This window comes from Uloborus diversus, chromosome 6 (genome assembly GCF_026930045.1).
Source record: "Uloborus diversus isolate 005 chromosome 6, Udiv.v.3.1, whole genome shotgun sequence".
NCBI classification, from domain to species: domain Eukaryota; kingdom Metazoa; phylum Arthropoda; class Arachnida; order Araneae; family Uloboridae; genus Uloborus; species Uloborus diversus.
This window is the reverse complement of record NC_072736.1, coordinates 93,331,714-93,357,401: the sequence shown is the minus strand read 5'-3', so window position 1 is coordinate 93,357,401 and position 25,688 is coordinate 93,331,714. Positions and strand designations below refer to the sequence as shown.

The window sequence follows — 25,688 nt, the reverse complement described above, 5'->3', positions numbered from 1 at the left end:
CCTCTAAAGTTTAAATTTTTAAGAAATATTAAATTTCATACTTTATTGCAATCAAATTATTCCAGAGCCTTATTATATGTATAGGATTTCATAATAAAGATATAACTCTGATCTTAAACAAAAGTTCCACTTCAATGGAAGCACTCCAAAGTAATTTAAAACTACTTCTCTGGAAAATATAGGTACAATAACGCAACTTCTTACGTAATCTCAAAAGAAAGAATAACATTTAGTCTCGAATATTTCAGAAAACTAAAGAACACTTTAGTTTCCATTATTGTTATTACTGTTCGGGTAGAATACTTTTATAAAAACTTATTCTTCCCCATCATTCGAATACGTGCAACTGCAATCATAGGAAAGCAACGAAAGATGAAATTGAGTCAAGTTAAATTGCGACCATAAAATTTGTCAATGCTATATATAATGCAACATAAAACTTCAAATTTGTAGCCAATAAAGTTAAAATGGAAGTATTTAAATTTTTAGAAGATAGTGTATCAGTTATTTAATAAAATTTTTGAACTTCGAACGTACGTCTTAGATTGCCTAGACACATAAGTCAATATGCCATGTTTTTACCCACATTTGGAATGAATAAAGTTACATGGACTTTTTAAGAATTAGTAGCGGGAAATTCTTTTGAGAAAAAATATAAGAGTCTTAATCGACTATTTTACAAGTCACTCCTCAAATATACATAAATCAATACTATATGTCAATTCATATTTCGTATGAATAAAGTAAAATAGAATTTCTTACGATAAATTTGCGGTAAATATTTTGGGGAAAATATATATAGCAGTAGTAATAGTTTATTTTAGCTTACATATTCGTAAAATTCCATTGTGTTATTTTGTTTTATATTTGATAAGGGAAAAGTAGATACAATCTGGGTACCAAAATTGCTCGTTATTGTCTAAAGCAGTGCTTCTCAAACTTTTTTTACTTTGCGGCACATTTAAGAAATTTCTAGATCAACGGGGCACACTGAACTAAATTTCGCAATAGTAATATAGAAATGTTTTTACCATTCACTGGTAAAAAGACGGGGGGAGGGGGAGGGGACTTTTTTCATATGAGTAAAACAATTATAACAAACGTAGTATATTTAAAATTATTTAGAAAGCAGAAATATTTCTAATGTATTGAGGTTGATAATGAGCAACAAAACTATAGCTATTTACAGAAAATTATGCTTCATATGTTTCAAAGCATTTCTGTCAAACTTGTCATTAACGTGCACACTGCAGTTAAACAATTTATCAAATAATGTTTCAAGAAAGAAGCAAGCAAGAAATTAAAATCAAGCACCTAACTTCCGTTTGACACTAATTTTTGCACAGACGTTTAATGTTCGGCTCTATGTTGAAAAGAGCTACACGAAGTTCTTGATCCAGGCTCTTTGGAGATGACCTCTTACTGTTTTTTATAAGTGCGAAAGTTGAGAGGCTGAGTTCACAAAGATATGTTGTTGAAAATGGTAGCAGCACTTCAATAGCAAGACAAGAGATAATGAGATACTCATTTTTAACCAGCAACCAAAATTCGTCCTGAGGCACTTCGCTCAACTTAAGTTTAAGAGTACGGTCGTTCTTGAGGTTCATAAATTTTTCTCGCGCCTTCAAAGAAAGGTCTTTAACTGATGCATCCGCGCAGATGAAGAATATGAATCGCGAATCCAGTCATACTGTTCCATATTACTGTTCTTGAAATAGTGCTTAAACTTGTCTTGAAGTGTGACTAAATGTTCTGCCACCACATTCAGCAGCTTTTCTTCCATGCCATTTTCTTCACATATCATGTTGAAGGTTCACTTGAACATGTCCAAGGAGCCACGAACTACTTCTTCTCTCCACAGCTGAATTTTTGATTTGAACCCGCTTAGCTTGTCCATATATGTAACCCGAATTCTCTCCTTGTCTTTGCATTTTCCGATTCAATTCGTTAAGGTTTTCGAAAATGTCAGCCATGTACGCTAGTTTTGCCACCCTATATTTGTCTTGCAGCAAACTGGCGCACTGCATTTCATTTTTTAAAATCAAAAACTGTCGTACCTCGTCCTTCAATTCAAAAATTCTTGATAGTACCTCACCACGCGAAAGCCAGCGAATCTTTATATGAAGAAGTAAGGAGTGGTGATCTGCTCCCATTTCTTCACAAAGTACGGAGAAAAGGCGAGAATTACGCAGCCTCGATTTTTAGTACAGTAAAATTAGGCCAAAAAATGGCCAAACCCAAACATCCAAAAAAAAAAAAAGTGAAACCTGTTGCAAATTACTTCTTACCCTTCCAGCAAGAAGGGGTAAAAAGTCCCAGCACTTTGCGCGTCGGGTTTTGGGGGGAAGGGGGGGGACGAAATAATCCTCTATTTAACTAAAAATAATTTCTATTACTTAAAAATGATTCTCAAACCTCGCAGAAACCACTCTATAATAGTAAAATAATAAACTCTTACAGAAAAAAATTCCAATTAACAGGGGTGCACAGGCGGGGGGGGGGGGGGGTCGGGAAATGGGGGGGGGAGGTTATGGAGCAGCTTTGCGTCATTGGAATTTTTAAGGCAGTTTTTCCAAGGTCTATTTCTTTCTTTTTTGAGGGTTTTTATTCTGGATGGATACTCCGTCACACTTAAGGGGTGCGCCATCGCTTGGGGGGGGGGGGGGTGACCCTGAATTTACATTCTAAAATCAACTATTGCAGTGAAGTTCGCGAAAAAATTTTCCCTGATTTAAACTTTTCCGAAGTACAAAATGCCACACAATGATATGGTAATGTCAGAATGATAATTCTAAAAGATCTAAGCGAGCTCAGTAACCAAATTATTTGCCTTTGAAGTTATTAAACTGTTTAGAGCGCTGGAAAACAAAATTCCTGTGCAGCATAAAAAAAGTCCAAACTGACCAAAGTTTCCCTACTTCTTCTTGATTAACTTACTTCAACTTTTCTAAAATCTTTTGCCATCATCGTAAGGGGGGACAAACCAAAATTGCCAACAATGAGACGGGCAATGCTGCAATTCTGCATCCTCTAAGTCGGTGGGGGTTCTCATTTGCAAACACCGAGCTACCTCTCTTTTACGCAGCTGGTTATGTGAATTATGCTAAATATGCAGACATATACTTGCAACACTATCTCAAACTTTTGAGTATATTATGCAATAAAAAAAATTGATCATATCAAACATCAGCTAAAACATCAGCTATCCAACGATGCAACGCAGTGACAAATTCAGGTGGTCTAGAACCTGTAGTGATTCAACGATAGAACAAGTCTTGAGGAGAGCAATGAGCAATACAACAATAGAATGCTAAATATTTACAGCTTTTTGCCTCCCAGTTTGGAAATCACAATCCGTTTCTAAAGCCCCCAGAAGTTTCCTACCTCTCAAGTTGGTAGTGGTATTGGTCGCTGATTATAAGGTGAGTTGCGATGAGAACTTTAACGTTCGGGTAGTAGCATCAAAGGATATTGAAGGCAAACAATTTTATGGCATTTCTTTGTAAACGAGGTAAGCAGTTATGTCTTTAGCTTCTGTTACGAGAGTAGTTACTATCTGTAAAGATGGAATAACAAATTGTTAAAAACTTCTGGTGCGAGTTATGCGCTGATCCTCCATCAGTATTCGATGAATCTGGTTTCAGAAGGGAAGAAATCTTGTATCGTTAAAGTGCTATTATCTGAAGCAAAAGGTTCATCCACCATCACAGAACGAACAGCTGGTGTCATATATGAGGCAGTGAGAAGCAAAGGGATGTAAGTGGACATTTTCAAGTTTTGAATAAAACGCGTTTAAAGATAAAATCCTAGATAGGCTTTCATTGATTTTCTTTTCTAAATCATGCTGTATAGAAGCAACTACCAGGTCTACTAGTACCATCTCTTGCCCCAAGATAGAGGAGGGGTTCACCAACCATTTATACTGTTTATCTCCAAATTTTTAATTTGTCACTTACATCCCTTTGCTTCTCACTGCCTCATATGTAATAGATAGGAGATACCTGCTTGATCATTTTTTTGGTAATAATCTGTAAGCTTCAAGGAAATATGCCAGCAATGCAGGGTTAGGTAACTTGTAAGTATGGGAAAGCTAGTGTCATTTTTGATGGATGCAAAGAAAGCACCACAGAAATATAATGTGCGTCCTATTACAACAGCCAAGCCTTCTGCTCTAGAAGACTTTCTGCGTCTCAAATCTTGTGCTTGCTCTGAGAGGTTCATTGGATATAGTGAATGTTTGAAAAGTCTGAAAGTGCACTGAAGTGCTCAATTATATGCACAAACTGTGTTAGACATATCTGCAACAATAACGATTTGGCTGAGGATCTAGATTCCAAAAAACATTTTGATAACGAAGACTTTTTGTTACAAGCTTAGAAGAAATCATTTGAAAGCAAAACACAGTTCAGCGTAATTTTTCTGGCCATTTAGTTAAATGTGCACCATCAGAGGGGGCGGGGGGGGGAGGGATAGTATTTTAGTACATAATTTCGTTTTGGGAGGTGAGCTACTGTTCTTATGAGGTGGACAGTCCTAATTTAATGCATTTTAGATTTGATTGAAATAATACTTCTAATTGAAATAAAAGGGGGGGGGTGAGGATTTATTTTATTTTGCGGAGGGGGGATGCTGTAGCTTTGAGAGGAGGTGCACCATCGATCTTGGAGGATGGACACATTCGATTTCTAACTTTAACTTAGCATAACATAATGTTTCCATATGAAATTTATGAAGGGGGTTTCGGGGGTACTGCTTCGTTTTACCGGGATAGGGGGTCTCTGTAGCATTGGCGAGTTACATCATCCCTCTTGGGGGTCAAACACCTTTAATTTCATGCTTTTAAATTTAGTATAACATATTATTCTCACTTTAAATTTACTCTAAAAATTCTGGAAAAATACCCAAAACGGCAATTTTTAGATGCCCCCCATTCCAAAACCCGACGCACAATGGGGTGGGACTTTCTACCTGTTCTTACTGGGAGGGTAATAAACAATTTACACCAGGTTTAGCTTTTTTTTTTGGATGTTTGGGTCCGACCCCTATTTTTACTGTACTATTTATGAAATTCACGACTTCAGTCAAAGCTGATTTCAGCTCATCTGGTAAGTTCTGCCATGAGAGTTTCACGTTGGAGGAAACAGTGTATGGTTTTAATTTCTATTTTACTAAGTCTCAGATTCGTGCTTTGAGAAACTACGATAAAAGGAAATTAGTATCGGAACTGGAAAAGAGGAAAGCAAAATCTAAACCTGGGGCTAAAATTCCTCTGGGAGAAGACAATACTCACGTTAGAGAAAGATTCAGAAAAAAATTCTGTATAATTAGTTGATTTCGTGGAAATTAAAAACCGTTTTCGAAAACTGAAAGAAAAGGATCACAAGAAGTTTAAAAGAGGTGGAGCAGCAAATCCCGCCTCTCCCCTTGTCTCGGGTATGTTTTATTGCACATGATCGACAGGGTGAATCGAGAAGTTACAGAACGATACGAAAGCTATTCGGTCGTAACTTTCAAATAAAATACGTCAAGGCTCTTTCTTTTTGTATAAGTACGAAAATACCGCGGCACACCGGGTTCCTTGTCGCGGCGCAACAGGGTGCCGCGGCACACCGATTGCGAAGCCCTGATCTGAAGAATCCACATGAATAAAAGTTCTTCAATTTATGTTTGAATACCTGGGGGGGGGGGGGGCTTTCAATTCCTTGCTCACTTTAGCTCGTCCACATTTCTTGAAGATTTCTACTCGCGCGAACTATGTTTTATATTGGCACTATATTTAGACATAGTTCATAAAGTTTGTTGGGATTTCTGCTAGCCTACAGATGATAAATTTATGCTGCTACGTCTCCAGCATAGTACATACATGTCAATTAATAAATAATTAATATCTAAAGAAATAGTAATGAGGTGATGATTAAGTGTTAATGTCTGCCCTCGCTGTTGGGTTTCTTGACCGTCCAGAAGATGTTTTGCACAGTCATGTCCGACTGCCAAACGTCCCGCTTTATCACACTGCTATATTCAACCCAAAGGAAACGCATTTCTCAAACATGATGCAAATTGCGATTAAAAAATTATAGACTACAGAGAAGCGTTATAAGATGTCTTTCCTAAAATGAGTTTTCAAGCAATTATAGGTGCTATAGAATTAAATCGCTCGAGTAAAACTGGGAATATTTTAGGTTTTTTTTTTGAAATCCTCGGCGTTCATAAACAAATTGTTTACATTACCTTTCACTCGAAATTGTATTGTGACTGTCTTAAGCTAATTTTATTTGTTCTTGTAGGAAATACAAAAGTAACTTGGCCAAAACTCTTGTTCACAGTTTGCCGCCAAATTTTCCCTACTTTCTACCATCAATTTTACACAATTGTCACACTTATTCAACTAAAATGGCAATTAGAAACAATCAAAAACTTCAAGTGGATTGAAAGATAAATATGAGCTACTTTGAAACAAAGAGTACATTTATACTTTTAATTTGGAGAAGTGAATGCCTCTCCAAATTAAAAGTATAAATGTACATCTTTGTTGCAAAGCAGCTTATATTTATCTTTCAATTCACTTGAAAATTTTGGTTGTTACTAATTGCCATTTTAGTAGAATAAGTGAATATGTTTAGTCGCAATTTGTTTTTGATCGCGAGCGATTTTAGCATTGTCTTTAGAGATTATAAAATACGAAAAAAAAAGCAATTTTCCTTGGTTAGAGAATCATGTCACTTCGTCAAATGAAATCATTTAACTTAGTCTTCTTACTCAGGAATTTTCATAATAAATACAATACATATACTGCAAAGTGCTTTTTATCGCGTTTTCTTAACGGATATAGCAAGGATTTGACTTAATTCTCGAAGGAAAAATGGAAAGTTCAAAACATTAAATAAATATTTTGAAAACAAATTTATTAAAATACTATAAATAAAGAGGAATAAATATATTTCAAAATTTCAAAGTTTAGGGAACACCGAGTATAGTTTATACACTTTTTATATTTTGTTTTTCCTAATTTTTGTCGCTAATATTAGGTACCAAAATAAAATTTCTAGTTTCAAAACTTTTGTTGTCACATTTTTTTCATGTAAAAAAAAAAAAAAAAAAAACCCTTGAAATTTTTTTTTGTAATGTATCAACTTGATCCACATGAGTTCAAATTGATACAAAAACATATATACTGTTATAGACGTATAGATTGTTTTGTTACAGTCGTAAAAAGCAACGAAATCAATTTTTTATGAGTAAACCTCTACATATGCAAAAAAAAAAAAGCTCATATGTACAACAACTCATAATTTTCTATTACATAATGTAGTAAAAGCTCAAACTAAACACCATTAAATATTCGAATAACATGGTAATGCTAACGCTTGATCTCTGTTTAGTAGCATCAACATCAGTGAAGGAGTTTAAACAGAATTAGGTACTTATTTGGAGATTTTAAACCAAAAACGAAATTGGAAATCTTTGCATAAACAAGTTTTTAACTATGTAAGTAATGTTAAATATTTGAAACACATGTTTTGTACATTCTTTCACAGATTAACAGATAACACAGATCAGTTTGATCGGTCAGCAATCAGTTTAATCGTTCTCATTTCGTAACATGACTAGAATCGCAGAAGCTATTACTAAGTTCTGAATGGTTTCACTTTGTAATGTACGCTCATTATTTTTATACAATCACAACTAAATGGTTGAACAAAACTTACTTAAGATGGCCATTACGACATCGTCCTTGATGATCTCGATGGTCCCACGTGAGATGAAGTAAAGTGAAGTGAGCACGTCGCCCCTGTGAACGAGGGTGTCACCCGGCGGCGCATGCGTCGTCTTGAACTTCATGGATAAGGCTCTCAAGCAGCCGGGGCTTGCTCCTTTGAACGCTGGGCAAGTATTGAGCAGATTTCGATTCAGGTGCAAGCATATATCTGCCTGCAGGCACTCTGGAAATCCTTTTAGCACCTAAGGGAAAAAGAAGAAGTATAGGAAAAACTTTTAAGTTGATAGATTGGATCGAGTGAAGCTTCGCAAATCAGGGTTACTTACAAGTTTTTGGCAGTTCACAAATCGACAAGTCTATGCTCGTTTGATTGTACTGTCTGATCGCGGATTGTATGTAAAGGCAAACATCCGGTTTATGGACGCATCTATTAGTTTTTAGGTACGTCAGGTATTGCGAATGTGTGTTAGCTTCTAAATTAAGCTAAGTCTCATTCACATGATCGGAACAAGCGCATTAAATTTTTACTTTTCCCTCTCATTCAGATAGACTTGACTTAACTGGACGCTTGCCAATGCCATGTAATCCGTGGTTGGACTACCTCGAAATCAATTTGTTAACACTATTAACAATTAACTTCACGATTAATCAAAGCTCCCTTAATACTAAATGCCTACCGCATTCGCATCAAAAAGTGAAATTATCCAAATAATGCTAATAATTCGTTAAACAGCGCTACCCAGCGGTCATCTAACGGAGGCATGGCTATGGCGATAGAACAAAAGAATTCAGATTAAACTGTTAATTGGCTTATTTATGAAGTTAAATTTAGAAGTTAAACAATTATTAATTTTTCTGTAATGAATTTCTAATATCTTCCAAAGATGGCAGTATTCTCCGAATAGTTTTGAGTTCGTTTTTGATCAATGTTAAAAGCGAGAAAGCGATAGGGATTTAGTATTACGAGCCTTTGGATATTATCCATTTTTATTTTTCGTAACGATTAAAAAACTTGTCGTGCCCAAATTAACACTAGGACAAAGGTATAATAAATTTCTTTGAAAAAGCAAGGATTGGTTTAGCATAAATGCTTGTGAATTTATTGTTTGCTGCTTTGTGATTGCTGTAGGAGTAAAGATTAGTTTTGAGCAAAGATACTAAAATAGAAATTCAGCATATTTAAATACATAACTAAGCGGCCACAGCAGACTTTCTTTTTTTTTGGGGGGGGGGGGGGGGAATTCCAATGCTTATATTTCTGAACTTTGGGATGAAAACAATGGTTTCCAGGTACTTAGATGATTTTTTCTACGAGCTAGAAATTTTTCGCGATGATAAAAAAAGAGCTCCATGCTACCCCGAAACATATGACTTCAATTCAATTATTTTTTCTCGCTTTTGAACAAGTTTTTATTATTGAATTGTAATCCCAGTGTTCCAGAAGGGTTTAGCTGTAATAAATAGTGCAGTTCAGTAATTCTTAGCTATTTTACAGCAAAAATTTTTGTTATCAAATATCTATTTTCTGTTCTTTTTTTTAAAATTATTATTATTATTTTTTTAAATCTTCAAAATACAGTCCTAGCTTTGTAGTTTTTGGTTTAATTGGGGTTGTTGGTGCAAGAGCTAGTCGTCTATTTTGTGGTATACCTTTGACAAAGACCTGAGCATGACAATAATAATAATAATGATACAACCGAACTTGGAGTGTTTTCGGTTTAAAGTGAATTTACAATCTTTTAGAAGTTGATTTGAGTGGCTTTATTTTTTTTTGGTGGAAGAGCTATCGGATATGAGGAACCACTATAACAATAATTTATTTTCTAGCAGCAAATATTATTCTTATTTTAAGAAACAAAAGTAAACCATTTAAATGGATCTACATAATTTCTTATTTAATCAGTCTTGCTTATTTAAGATCTTCTAGAATATTGTTAGGTTCGGCTTTTAAGCAACTACTTGCTATAATGCCAAAAAACACCCAATAATGAGATAATCATGCCAAAGTTTCAAACATACTAACTCTCGTAGGATGAAATTGTTAGCGTAGGTTACTCCATTTAATTGGAAGTTAACCCTTCAATTAACGAGGCTTTTAAATCTAACCCTGCTGAGAGCTAATTTCATTAACATTTCTCTGAAAAATTTGCCGGCACAATATGCCAGTGCACGAAATTTTTGATTGACTGATGAGAATTGCTGAAATAAATTACTGTTTTTGTTTACGAAAACAATATCCGTCAAAACTAGGTCATTTTTTTTTCAGAGGAATCAACAGCAAAGAACTAAAAAAACAAAAGAGGACAATTTATTCTATGAAAATATTCAACAAACCGACTTATGTTCCCCAGCGTATTAAACACAAAAACTGATGTTTTATGTCTTCAGAATAATTAAAGGTCTTAAAGCAATTATCTTCCATCAGGCTTTTAGAAGATTGAGTTTTAGTGCTTTGTGCATATTAAAACCTTTCCAAAACTAATAGAAATGTCATCTGGCTTCTAATTAAAACCGCTGTTTAGCTTTTGCCAACGAAAAAATAAGTTGTTTTGTTCTAGGATATTGATATTGTCAGTTTAATCCGTTGAACTTCAGATATTAATTTCTGGACACATTCTGCTAAGGGTTAAATGCATCCGAGAATTTAATTTTGAAAGACGCCCTTTCAATTTTGGAAATGTTGGTGGGAATTCGTATTTTTTTAAAGGGATGATTGTTGAAATTGATATAATTTAGTTTTTTAATTTTTCACTCAAAATTGCTGGTTATTAAGTTATTCTTACAGATGCGTATGTATTCATAGAGTTAGGATGGATAAAATACTAGTCAAAAATGCAAATTATTAAGTCTATGGAGCCAGTGGCTTAGGGAGACATTTTTCATGGGAATTTTTTACATGAATTTTTTCAAAATTAGATGCGGAAAGCGCAGCTTTTGACCCTTGCATGTGTGTTCATACATATAATTTTGCTGCCTCTTTGGAAGGGGGAGGAGTGACCTCCATCCCTCCCCTTGCTATGCCACTGTATGGAGTTGGAAAAGACAAAACAAAGTAGTCACTGGTGTCTTTAAAAGGGATTTTTTAGATTAAAAATTCCACCTCTTTATAATTAAGTACTTTGCCACTTAGGCATTTAACTCTATGTTTCCATTGTTACAATGGGGTCGTTTCCAAAATTTTAAAGTATTTTTTCTGAAAAAACATGCTTAAAAACATAGAATCCATTAATTTTTTAAATATTTTGTTTAAGTTTAATAATTTTAAAACATTACTTAAATCGGTGTGCTTTCATTGTTTACATTTCTTGCCAATGACATCAGAAATGATGAAATGTAAATCTGTGTTGCCATTCACAGAGAAAATTATTTAATTCTCATCTTTACTGACGTGTATTGGCAACGATATGGTTGATAGCAAGCGTAGAGCGCAATTTTAATTCGCTTCTTGGTTATCATAACGTGGAAACGCGGTATAAAAATGCGCCAAAGAGCATCATTTGTGACGTCATCAAGACCACGCCGTGTTTGCAAAATCGGACATTTTAAAAAATTAATTAAAAAAAAAAAACTGTTGGGAAAATGAAAGAATTTTCTGGGTTCATGTTATTTTTTTTGCTTATTCTATCAATTTCAGTGATTAAAAGTACTACTTTTGACTGAAGAAAACAACCCCATTATTTTAGATACTTTTTGTTCCTTTCTTCTGGAAACGCACATTACTTTCCTTGATGATTACTCTCTCTCCCCTTGTCCACTTTTATACTTCTTGACCATTAAGTAGAGTAAACTATTTTATACTCTCAATTCTTGTTCGGTTTAGGGTAAAATAAATTCGGTGTAAAAGAAAATAAAATAGCATAAATTTGCAGATAACTGCTGTCTCATTGTTCGGGGCTACATCAAGCCTCCATTTCAACGCAAACAAGTGAGATTTTGGATGTAAAAGTTTCCGATATTTTTACATCAAAGAGCTCATTTTTTGAAATTTCAAAATAGGTTTATTGAAACCCCGAAACAGGTTATACCACAGACGTATTTTATATTCCGCACTGAATTTTTTTTCCGTGACCATAAAATGAATTCAAATTTATCACCAAAATAATAGCAATATTATTTTGGAAAGAAGTACTTTATTTAAACTTAAAAAGGTTTACATCAGTCAATAGGGGCGTAGTACGGCTTTCTGTGACACGCATTCTTCTGCGGAAAGTGGTCACATGGTTCACATTCATATAAGGTGAAGAGAAAAAAACCCTACGTGGTTAGAAGAAAATTATCTGCAGTTCTGCAGTCACCGTGCCTATTTTACTTTAGAACAGCTCCAAAATTCTATTCACCAGTAATTTCGTTAAAAATTGTTCCGCTGTATAATGAGAAGAAAACTTATTATGAAGACCGGAGAGGATTTTCTTTAGCAAATAAATTTTTAAAAGTTTTTATCTTCAATCAACGAATTGATGATTCTCATTATCAACAACTTTTGCCGTTTAGTGCACAAATTTCCCATCCCGGATACGTATAAACTAATCGGTTTTAGAGCAAAATACCTAGAGATGGCCTTTTGAACATCATACGAGTGCTTTTTTTTTGTCACATATAGGTCGGAATAAAGCGAAATCAGATGGTGCGATGCCAGGTGGATATGGAGGGGGGGGGGAAGCAGTCCACCACAGCTCATCATTTTTTAAGGGTTCACCTTGAGCAGTGCGGCTTTGCATTACCATGTTTCAGAACCACTCCTTTTCTGCTAATAATACTGGAGATAATCTCGCCACAAATTGCACCATCTGATTACGCTGTCTTCCGATTGCCAAAACACTTTCTATGAGACAAAAACTTGGAAATTTAGCTTGTATCCAAGACGCCATTTCCAGATATTTTGCTCCAAAGATCCTTTTTATGTCTCCGGATCGAAAATTTGCATGCTAGATGGCAAATGGCTGTTGATAATGAAGGTAATTACAGCGATAGTTACAAATAAAAACGTTGAAAAAATTATTTGGTTGAAAAGAAAAAAAAAAAAGACATTACATTCCGGTTCCCCTAATATTTCGTAAGCGTTTCCTGAGAGCACAGCACTGGGCTCTTTTTAAAAGTCAACTCTTAAAAACTTTTTTCAATTTCAAATACTACATTAAAAATTAAATGGGGCAAAAAGACTCCACATAGCTCAACGGTACCCTGAACGACTGGAAATTATTTAACTACGTGTTTCACCGCTGATTGATGAATCAAATACACAGAGGAATCGGTCTTACCATGTTCATATCGATTCCATTGGTGTAAGTCCACGCATGTTGAAAGTATTCTTCTAGCCTTTGACGGAGGGGATTTGGGATTTGATGGAACCTTATAAATTCTTTCACTCTTAGGAGTTGCGTATGGTATCGAGCAGTACCGGAGTACAGTCGTTGGATGATAGCAGAAACATTACCAAATATACTCGCGTACATGAGCGCTGAAAGAAAGAAAAGGTATTCATGATCACATCATTGCTATTCATAAAATACCCTTTTTTTACAACATACATGGGCAGGTAAACGCAGGATCTGCAGAAATGAGTTTTCGAAATATTTGAAAAAAAAAAAAAACGCATTTTGGATTTAATACTAACAGGAAAATGTTGGAACTAGACATAGTTTTCGCGTTTTTTTTCAGCGGAAACCTAAGAAGCAAGTTTGTACCATAAAGCAAAAACGAAATGGATAAAAAAAAATGCTGTTACTGCCCTTTACCTACCCACGACAGCATATAGTTTGCTATAAAATACTTGATATACTTTAATGATGCATAGTATGGACCTAACATTCGAAGTACAGGTCATCATGTTAAGTCACATTTCTATCAGTTCTTCAATTTCATGGCGATAATAACATTTTGTTTATGGTTACTAAGATGACAACCATAAGCATCATACTAATTATTATAAACGTTATAACTACCATCTTGATACATTCACCGAGTTTTTAGCACATTATATATTTGCCGTTTCCTTGGTGGTATTATGGTCGTACTAACACTCACAAAGCAAAAGTTCTGTAACTTAGTTTGACCGTTTATTTTCAATTCGTCCACGTATACCTCGCATCAGAACCCAATGATAATGCATGATAAATAAACCTAAATACCATCCTTTAAAAATTGTTTTTTGCTTATCTAATGCAATTCACGAACATGTACGCACGTTAACAGTAAGTTGCGAAAATTCACACTTGTCCAATATTGCAGAACCTATGAATCACCGTAACATGAACAAGAACTGCTGATGAAGTCATTAGGTCTGTTACAGTTTTAATGTAGACTGAAACAGATTTTTGAGTTGGATATTTTTACTAATAAAGTTTAAGTATAAATTTAATGTTGACTGAAACAAATTTTGGAGTTGATTGTTGTCTCCGATAAACTTTAAGTATAAATTGAATGTAGATAGAAACAGATTTAAGAGTTGATTGTTTTCACTAATAAAGTTTAAGTATAAATTGAATGTAGACTGAAACAGATTTTGGAGTTCATCGTTTTCACAAATGAAGTTTAAGTGTAAATTGAATGTAGATTGAAACAGATTTGGAGTTGATTGTTTTAACAAACAAAGTTTAAATGCAAATTGAATGTTGACTGAAACAGATTTTGGAGTTAATTATTTTCCCTGATAAAGTTTAAGTATAAATTGAACTAGATTTTAGAATTTAACATTCGGAATTAAAACGTTTATCAGGAACTACATTTTATTTATTTTTACGGGCACCGAACATCCCACCAGATAAAAGTAATAATAATAATTATAATAATAATAAAAAAAAAAAAAAAAACCAGCAACGTTTTACATTTGATAAAAACTGAATATTTTCTTATTAGAATGTGCCCTAAGCACGTTTTACGTTCTCTATCATATCTCTGCAAATAACGGAATTTTTTTGATGCAATTACATTTTGTTCAAAAATATTTGCAGAACAGTACACATTAGTTTTCACAAAAATCGGTAAATTTAATCCGACGAAGCATATTTGGGGAAAGCAATACGTATAATTTTGAAGAATTATTAATTCTATCTCTTTTAGTTCACTTCGAGTTCAGAGGCAAAATGTATTACCAGTTACGTATGAAAAATCTTTAATATTTATTTCATAAAGAATTATATTAAATCAGTTTTACTTCAGTTCTAATAGTGATTAACATTTGAACAGAAAAATAATATTTGAGGCAGATGAAACATTGAAAAACCGAAAATTCAAGCACCTTAAAATAAAATAAATCACGATGAAAATCGTATTTTTACGACATAGTCTATTGTAATTTAGCAAATCAATTTAATATCAGATTTACCTTCCGTATAAATAAAGGAAATATTTGACACGAATTGATATATATATATATATATATATATATATATATATATATATATATATATAAAACCCTCCAGGACTCTAAAAAACCCCCGTCCTTTATTGTTTGGTTTAAGTAAAGACATTGAAGGTGACAGGTTTTTTAATATGTATATTTCAGAAGAAAGAAAATCACAAGTGCAAAACGTCGCACACAATTTAATGCTTTTCCCCAGGTGGTAAAGTTTAATTCTTCGTCATTTCGTCAATGGAAAAATAACATTGTTTTGCTAAAAACTGAGATTTAACTTTCAAAGCTAAGAATAGAAGCAGGAATAAAACATGAGAGAAAGTTTAATTTCTTTTTATTTCAGAAGAAAGATTTTTTAAAATAAATAACTTATCAGCGCTGTTTACATTTTTTCCCCTTTTAAAATCTTTTATTCCTTTTCTTTTTGAGTCGATAAGTTCGCAGTGTTTTATTAGATTTATCTTTTCAAATAGTTTGCATAAGATTTGTGTGCGGGTAGGTGGGGAAAGGGAGGGGAGGGGAGGGTAGAAAATCAGATGATTGTCTTTTTGAAGCATTTTATTTCATACTATGCAGAAACTTTTCAACTTTTTCCATGCCCAATTATTTTTTGAAAATGCTAACTTTAGGCACGTCATTTCGATTTTTTCTAGGGGGTGACAAAGGGTATAAACTCAATTCAAATTCAATCGAAAAATAACGAAACCACGCCTTACCTCCCAGCGAAGATACTCGCTCTTCCTACGTCACGTGCATGCAGAACAACGCGAAGAATTGAGCCTAGTACTAGTTTGTTGTCTAAAATAAGTGTTGTCACGATGGCTTCGAAACAAGAGCAATGGAGTTGGGTCAAGATTGAATGTGCCAGATGCGACATCATGGTCTTCTAAGAGGTTTGCGGAGGACCTGCATTGCCTTAAGCCTTGGTTTCCTAGAAGCGAATCGCTGATCTTCGATGTCGCTCATCACCGTAACGCTGAAATCAAAGCCAAGTGGATTGCGGCGTGGTCATTCACGACGTCGAATTAGCTCGGGCGCGCATGGGCAGAAGAATCAAGTTTTCGCCTCGGCGAGGAGCAACGCCGACGATCGGCGTGTTTGTTTCTAGGAAACCAATGCTTTAGACACAGAGACACAGAACAGTGGCAATGTCAACGAAGGACGCCAAAATGTGGCAGACATGCATCGACCAGGTCGAGCAGCGCGGGTTGATTTACTCGATGGATGGGTCTGGGAAGAGGTGCTCAGGTGCTGCATCATCCACCATAATTTTCAGCTCTTATGACTTAGATTCAATTTCTAGGATGAAGGAATTACTTCGTGGCTGTCGTTTCGGAACTGTTGTAGAGATTCTTGCGGTAGTAGATCGTTTCTTTTAAGCTATCAACAGACAGGTACTGCTACATGTGCCCTACCACTTCCACATTGTTGGAAACTGACACTTGCACACAATCCTGGTAACTATTTTAAAGTTCTGTAATAGTTGGTAGCATGTATCGCTTTTGTATTAAATGTATAAATAAATAGTTACCACTATTAAAGTTTCTAATATCGTTCTGTGTCTCCTAATGGTCCTTAAATAAGTTAAATACTTTCAATGCGATAAAATTTATACAAAAAGGTATAAATGATAAAAAAAACACTATCAAGTCTTGACTAGATACAGTTATATCAAATAATATTAATCAAAATTTGAGATACACGGTTACGTGTTTAGTTCGAAAATTTCTTAGGGATATAACGAAGGAATAATTTAAAAAGAAAACGGAACGCAGTCTCAAATAACATAGTTCAGTGCAGTTCGAAAGATCGCTAAGCACTAAACAATGATGCACTAAATTCAACAGGATGCAAGCTTTTGCGTTTGAAAATTATACGTTATTTCATGTTTGAATGCGATATGAATAACTAGGAAGAAGTAGAACATAATGTGTTAAAATTATCTGCTAATCCATCTTATACAAATAACAAATATACTGAACATAAATAAATACGTAGGTTAATTTTAAATATGTTAAGCTAATTTTTAAATCTAAATCAACTATGTTTTACAATATATGTGCTTTAATTTTACACATCATAATTAGTGCATTTTAGTCATAAAATAGGGACTAATCTGAATAGTAACAATCTGACCTTGGTTTCCATGCATCAACTGCTTGATTAAATATACTTAAAATAATGAAATGCTGTGATATTATGAATTTATTTAAAACAGATTTGTTAAAAATGACCCAAAACGTTAAGCTCAATAATTAAAATCCCATAAGAACATTTTGTTACACCTTATTAGTATATTTTGCGAGAATATTAGAAGATAGTTTTATAAATCTGCTTAGTTTGAAAGAGACCATCTGAATTTCAACAAATTAACTAAATGGTAGGCAATACAAATGACATTTTGAGTTCACGATGCATCAATATTTTCATTAATTCTTAAAATGTTAACTTAATACATCTGAGTTTACTTAAATTTCTACACTCTTACAATAAATAATACGAATAAGGGTTCTCCCAGAAAGATTTACAAGGTAATTTTCAGTTGAATCTTCTATAAAATCTTAAGTTGCCTACACATGAATAAAAAGATTGGCTTTGAATAATTAATTTATATTATTGTATCATTATTTTGGAAGGAAATTTTTATGAATAAAATGACATCGAAATGAGAAACAATAAGATCCAAAAGTTTGCACGTATGGTTAAAAAATAAAAAAACAATCTTACAATATGATGGAAAAGGTGTTTTTTCAAAAACTGATGGCCCCAACATTTTAGTACTAACCGAAGGAATGACTTTCCAGATTCTGAAGAGAGCATTTCTATTGAAAAATTCAGCCACCAATTCCTTTTCCGGCAGGAAATTCGCCAATGGGACGATGGAAGCTGTATTTCCTCCGTGAATGCAGAATAAATTCCACTGTGTTTGTCAATGAGAGCCTTCAGAAACATCTCTTGCTATTCTTAAGGATACACAAAGGTTCCCTCTTTTTTCTGGCTTGATTTAGCCATTTTACATTGCTTAAAATTGGCAAGAGGATGTTTTTTTTTTCTAAAAATTTGATTTGCTTGATAAAAAACCCAATCTTTTCAGTGCTCATAAACTACGCCTGTTGAATGTTGTTAAGCTCTTGCTAAGCAGGTACTTCGTAAAGATGGAAAATAAACGAAGAATTTCAAATTTGTGGTTGAAAGGAGCAAAAAGTTAAAACTAATTGCGCACAAGTGGATGTGGACTATCCAGTTAAACGTGTCATTACTTTCTTGAAGGTATTTAATAAAACATATTTTTCTCTTACATAATCTTAATGAAGCGTGAAATGAGTTTTGGTTTTAGCAACCTTCTCTGCATTATTCACTAAGAAAATGTGTGCAAAACTTTGCATGGACATGCCTTACATATGAGGCTGTGAGAAGCAAACAGATGTTAGTGGTAAAATTAAAAACTCGTAGATAACCAGTACAAATGGTAGGTGAACCTCTCCTCTTTCTTGTGGCAAGGAATAGTACTAGCAGCCCAGGTAGATGCAGCTACACAACATGATTTCGGAAAACTTTTCAATGAAAGCCTACCTAGGAGTTTATCTTGAAACGCGCTTCACTCAAAACTTGAAAATGTCCACTTGCATCCCTTTGCTTCTCACTGCGTCATATTATAACTTAACGCATTTGCCCATCTCTGACACGGACGAAAGTTACCGACAACTTTTCACATGACCGTGTCTCACAACAAGATGTGACTCACATCTCGTAACTCGCGCTATTTTATTTCATATGTTCGTCTAAGACACGTTCTAGTAAAAATAGATAAGCTAGATTACCATCTAGGCTAGTGGTACAATCTATTTTACATAAGTTTAAATGTGAATGTTAACTCATTTACCATAGATGGTACCTCTATGGACCCATTTTCTTGTGCAAACCACATGGTGCTTTTTGATGATTAATTTTTTGTTATGGTGCTTTGTTTATTAGGAATTCTTTGGTCTAAAGCAGTTGTTTGGTGTGGAAAAGGTAATATATTCCTCTTCGTTGCGTTAACTATCATTAAAGTAAAGAGTTAAAAGTGAATTAATTTTTACTAAGTGTTTTCTTGCATCTTGCTTAGCGAAAGATAGCCGTAAGAGTAGACTTTGATACTTTTGAATATGCCAATTTAACGGAACTTTTCAGCAATCAAAGCGATGATCTCTTCAGTGATGGAAATATATCGTTTACACTTTGCTTGTATAACAATTTTTCGTAACTTTTATACTGTTTCCTCAACAGAAATTGCAAAGACTAACTACATCTACAAAAAAACACTTGATGATTTTTTACCAGCTCTTCTGAAAAAAAAAAGCTTTTTTTAGGGTTTAAAGAAAACTGGAAGTAATGGCAAAAGAAATCATGAAAATAATTAATGGTAGGGATTATGTTGGGCGAAGGAAATGTAACTCAAGTTTCTAGAAAAAGAGTTAACGTAATGAAAAACAAATAAAGAATAAGAAGATAACGTTACCAGTAGAAACACATCATAATAATATGTAAAGCAACCAAAATTTCAAAAGATGAAAAATATCCCGGACTTAATTGAAGTTGGCATTAAATTAAGCGAAACATGTATGAAATACATTAGTCTTGCTTTAGTTTACGTATAAAGGATAGTGATGTTGTCATAAAATATAGGGTAGGGTAAAACGTATTTGAGCTTACATTTTCTTTCCAGTATGGTATCTTAAAGTAAAAGAGCTTTTAAGGAACATAATATATTTTAGATCAAAATTATTTTGATAAAGGTAATAGTTGCTTTAAGAAAGATAAATTCATATATTTTTTAAATTTATTGTAAATGTAGACATATTTTGTCAGTTTAAGTACAATACAAAATGAAGTTGAAATTAAATTTTATAAATTTAATCATTTTGCGAATTTTCCACCAAATTCATGAAATACGCAAAGTTGGGGCAATTAGGGCCACTTCATTTTTATTTCGCTTTGAACTGTTTAATATCTTTTTAGAGAAAGGAAGTCGATCGTTATAAAGGCTTTTGGGTGATTTTTTGACCCTTTGAAAATGCAGAAAAAATAATTAGCCTAAGTTATTTACATACAATGTACCAGACAACCCGGTTATCACATCCATAGACTGCAGTTTCGTTCTTATTAGAACTCATCAGTCTGGGTAACTGAACAACCTCTTGGGGTGAACCTCTTACCATTCCTCACGCTATCTTCTCCTATCATTTAAGCAGATTAAACGTTCTCCTTTCATAGACTTTTACACAGTAAATCAATGATATAGTTTTTTACAAAACGCTTAAAAGCATTTTAACCTCATAAGAACAAAACAAATCGTCTAAATGTAAAAAAAAATTACATAGTGCAAATAACATACCATTTTTTACTAACAAACACTCTGAATTTAAACATTTTTTGTATGTAGATAGCCCTTGCTTAGAGACGGTAACTTTACAGCTCAGTCAGAACTACATAAAATATACCAGACATCCCGCTTATCACACCCAGAGACTGCAGTTTCGTTCTTATTAGAACTCATCAGTCTGGATTAGTGAATAAGCGAGCTAGAGGCAGATGCCATTTCATTGAAGCAAGCTGAGAGCACCAACAAACGGGTAGATAAAATAAATTTATCTCACCAGAGAGTGTCCGCAGCATGGTGCGGTTCGATTTGTGAATTGAAGGCAAAGCTTGGGTAATTAGCAGTAAGTACCGCACGTAAATGTCTGGTATATTGCATGTGGTTCTGGCCTTAGCCCTGGCTTACGGGCGGTAACTTTCTGCTAAATTATTCACTTTGGCTCTTAAAACTCGTGATTAGAATTACGCTACCAAGAACCACAAATCGAAAATTTGGGATAATTTTGACCGCATGTGCGGAAAACTTGTTTTTGATTAACTTCTATCTAAATGTGTTTTAATGATTCAACTATGACCACTAATGCTTTGTGGTTTTTAGGTAAATTCGTTATAAATTGTTGTGATTAATTTGCTGTAACCTCCCTTAAATTGATTAAAACGATCCATTTTTGTTTGTAAATTTTGATTAGAAAATTGGTTTGCAAGTAAACAGTTTTTAATGCATGTTTTATAAATAATATGTCCTCCTAATTTAACTAAAAACTTTTCCGCTTTTCCTTTCAGGAGATCTAATTGCTTTTAAGTTCAAACTAGGTTTAATATTTCTTGTAAGATGAATCGAAATACATTTTTAATTCTAATGTAATTATTGACGATGTTAAACTGCAGTAGACAACGGTCACAATTCAACTCTCTCTTCATTGCATACGACAATAGGAGTGGCTTTACCCCAAATGACAAACGGTTTTGTTTTACGACATAATAAAATATTTAGAAATAAGCTTAACAAAAAGAAAAGTTTCGTCCAATCTAATGTTATATACACTGGGACATTTGCTTTATTTATTACCATGTTTCCCCCTCGTAATTCTTATAAATTGCTGCTGAATAAGACACTCGGTAAATGATACCGCTTGTTGATTATTTCTGAAGAGAGAAGTCATTTATTTATTCGTATGTGTAAATGTCAAATCTTCTTTGATTAGCTTTGCATTACAAAATTAGACGCTTCGTAATGCTTGAAAACATTTTAGTACTGTGTAATAGCATGCATTGAGAATAAAATATCCAGGATAGTTACTTATATGCTTTAGTCGGATTTGTATTTCAGATTAATATTTCTTACGTGTAAAAGAATAAATATTTGAAAAAGTCAAGATTTGTTTTAGTTCGTTAGGTTGTTGATTATCTAGTTTTGAATTTTTTCGAATGAGCAGGACGGTAGAATTTTTTTTCCAGCAATCTGCGAAGGAGATTAAAAACTCAAAAGTAGTCTGCAAGGTGGACCAACATTAGAAATATTATTATAAATGAGCAAAAGAAATGCTTGAAAATAAAATGTTAAATAGAAAAAATACGAGTAAACCGAAGGCAAAAAAGCTTTAAAATAAAATAGAAGATTGAGGCATAGGTAGTTGCGAGAGGGAGTGCGCTTTTTACCACACAGGATTCCTGCCTATATTAAAGCGCCCTTTTTTTAAAGTTTTTTTTTCTTAAATATCACTTAACGGTTTTTTTCTACTTTAAATGTGATAAATTCGTGCAAAAAGCGAGAAAAAAATCTTTTCAATTCAGAAATAGTCTGCAGACCTCCTCAAAACTTTGCAACGGGTATCACAGCGTCGCGCTGTTTCTGCTACCGAGCGTATGAGTAAAGATCCAAATCTTCCAATTAAACACGCATATTATTCTGCGAGTTAGTAATGCTGTCTATTCGTTTTAGAATTGGATCATTTGCAGACAGTAGCTATCCATGTTATTCAAAATACACATTTTTTGGTCAGACACAAACTGTGCATTTATTATAGTCTAGTTTTATAAATTGAAGTTGCTGAAGGGGTTTTAACAATGTAATACAATTCAGTAACCTAAGAAACTGAATTAAATGCACGATGTCAAAGATTATATGAATAGTGTGACCAGGAAAAAAAATACACTGAGAATCATCCAATCAATTCAAAACTTTTGACAAAGAACTCCAGAATCTGTTTCAACCAAAACATTACTTTTTGTCCCTGCATATAATTGGTGGAATGTTGCACGTGCAGTTTATTTAGTTACTTTCATGTGGTAATTGCTAGTTTAGCTGGACACGAAAAATTTGTATTTCTAAAAGTTACCACTGATCACGTCTACACCTGGACTGTTAAAATCTCTTGCAATAAAACAGATGAAAGTTTTCTTACCACTTGTATTAGTTAGTTATTTAATCGTTGTACCCTTCTGTTTCTATGTGTTTCAACTGTGTAGAGTGGTCAGAAAGAGAGCGTACCGCCTACTGTTTTTTTTACATTAAGTTGGTTATTGTAGAATATTTGTTTCCTAAGCTCCCCTTGAAGTCTTGAGTCCTAAACAGCGGTGCAACACTTTCCATGTCGTAACAAAGCTGAATTATACACTATGTTTTGCGGCAAAACATCTCCATTTCCCGAAACTTTGCAAAACATCCGCGACAACATCTAGCAGAGTTCAACTGGGTTGCCACATGGATGGTGTTCTGTTGATGTCTTGAGAATTCAAAGTAAATGTATATGGAAAACATTCAACAGTAACTAACATAACGTTGAAAATGAAGCAGGGGTAAGTCTACTTTCGTATCACTCTGTACGTTTCTGCACCTCAAAGGCAGACTAACGTAAGTCACATTATTACTACTTTGCAGGAGACCCTAAAAACGTTTGCCTTGTGCATATAAAGGTTGGAACTTACATAACTCTGGTAAGTGCTTTTAAATGAAGTTGTTTTATAGAATTTCGTTGCTACGGTTGAATGCGGAATAGGATTCTGAATACAATGTAGTGGTAACTTAAAAATGTCTCCTTTTTTGGACTTAGCTAGTCTGACCCTGAAGTACAGATTTGATATAAGAGGGAGAAAGAGATAGAAAGAATACAGAAGCAGTACTCACATCCGACCAGCATGACGATAATGGCGAAGATCTTCTCCATGTTGGTGTTGGGCGAGACGTTGCCGAATCCGACACTCGTCAGGCTGGAGAAGGTAAAGTAGAGGGCGGTCACATACTTGGACTTGATGCTCGGTCCCCCTTGCGAGTTGTTGTAGAACTGGTGCGTCATGTTGGCCAGCGCGTCCAGCCAGCCGATTTTGGGTTCCTGCATAGAGCGTTCCGCGTTTGCTATGGCGTACCAAATGCACGCGAGCCAATGGGCAATCAGCGCGAAAGTTGCCACCAGCAGCAGCAGCACCGCGGCCCCGTACTCTGAGTAGCGATCGATTTTACGGGCCACTCGGACGAGTCGGAGCAGGCGGGCCGTTTTCAGCAGGCCTATCAGAGTCGTCGTCTGGATCAGAAAGAAAACGCACGGTTAAACAGAGCTCACCAGGCATTCCTCTGACCGGAATGCCTGATCCATACACACACACCGATGCTGCTGTTGAAGGTTTGGAGCTATGGCCATGTCACGGCCTTCGAGAGTAGCCACGGAAAGGCCTGCCTAACCATAGAGTAACAACAGAACTAGAGCGAGCGCTGGAGTTTTTCTTTTTGTCCCGATTTAAGACGTATTTCTTTTTCAACCAGACACTGATGAGCTTTCTAGCAGATGCTAACGACAGATTAAACATTTCATCAAAGTAACTGGTAAGGACCGGGCCTTTTTCTCGTCTTCTTTTTTAAGGTAGTTTTTTGAGACAAGTGTAAGCAGTTTTGACTGCTACCATTCGACGAGCAGAAAGAGCTAACTTTCAGCGAAGCGTCTAAACTTAGTTAATATAGCAATACAACTTCACCATGACCTCGCGAGAAAGATGCCAAACATTGTACGCCCTCTTCCTTGAGCGCTATAGTGTAGTTCTGATGGGTTGAGTTACGACCTTGACAATTTTTGCCTCTTTTTAGGGAGTTCATTGAAAAAGAGACGCATTATTGGCATCGATTTGATTAGGAAAACTTGCAAAACTGCAAAGACAGTAACCCGACTCAGCACAGCTTCACTACTATCTCAAGAACAAGTAAACATTGTCAAGGCCACAGATCAACATATCAAAACCACACTATGCTTTCTCCTTAAGTTAGAGCCAGTTTCAGCCTCGCGAACAAAGGAGCACGCACTGTAGTTTTTATATCAGTTCCATTTGCTCAACAGCGAAAAACGTCAAACACTAACTTTTGGTTCCTTTGTCTGGATATCGCCAAGGTTCAAAGCATACTTTGACATCATTGTTGGCGTTTTGAGCAGTTGATATTGTTTAGATCTTAAACATATATCACATTCTTTAAACACGCGATTACAGGTATATATACTGTAAAGATGATGAGAAATAGGGCCGAGTCTTAGTGACTACTCAAATGAAAAGTTAAATTTGACGTCAGCGTCTGTAAAAATGTTCATCAGTGACTGGTGGAGAAAAATACGTCTTTAATTAGGACTTGAGTAATCATTGGCCAGAGGACTGATTTCTGAGTGAGTTGATGCATCAAATTTTGTTTTATCCTTTGTTTTCATTGATATTTCACTATTGTGAAAAATTTTTAACTTTGAGAAACAATGCAAAAATATCTTCTGAAGATAGAAATTGCATCTTTGTGGTGTTCAAAAAGATCAGACTCGTGTTAAATTACATACGAATAGAACTTGAAAAACTTTACTAAATTTAGCTAAACATTAAACCATTGTCCATAGCTAAATGTCTTTGAAATTTAATAGTCAAGAAATGGTAAAAGAGCCACAGAGCTTAGAATTTTGAGGTCGGGAAATTTGTGATGATGTGATGTCCTTATACACAAACGCGATTACAGGTAAATAAATTGTAAAGATGACGTGAAATAGATCCGATTCTTAGCAACTACTCTAGTGATGTTTTGCATTTGACGTCAGTGTCTGCTAGAAAGTTTATCAATGTCTGGAGGAGAAAATCACGTGTTAATTCAGGAATTGAGTAATCATTGGCAACAGAGCTAATTTTTCAGTGAGTCGATGCATTAAAACTAGTTTTATATGGAGCTCCATAGGTATTTCACCATTGTGAAAGATGTTTTTCGATAAGTTTGACCCTCATCATGCAATACATTTT

The 25,688-nt window shown here is 34.6% G+C and overlaps 1 protein-coding gene across 1 annotated transcript in view; it reads right to left on the bottom strand.

Annotated features, from left to right (window-relative positions):
• LOC129224869 (potassium voltage-gated channel subfamily H member 7-like) overlaps positions 1-25,688 on the bottom strand; it is a 93,034-nt gene that overhangs the window by 29,508 nt on the left and 37,838 nt on the right. The window contains exons 3-5 of the mRNA XM_054859415.1: positions 23,563-23,956; positions 12,979-13,178; positions 7,710-7,962 (exon numbers count right to left, since the gene is read on the bottom strand). Of these exons, the coding sequence (XP_054715390.1) occupies positions 7,710-7,962; positions 12,979-13,178; positions 23,563-23,956 (847 nt within the window). The remainder of the gene's footprint in view (positions 1-7,709; positions 7,963-12,978; positions 13,179-23,562; positions 23,957-25,688) is intronic.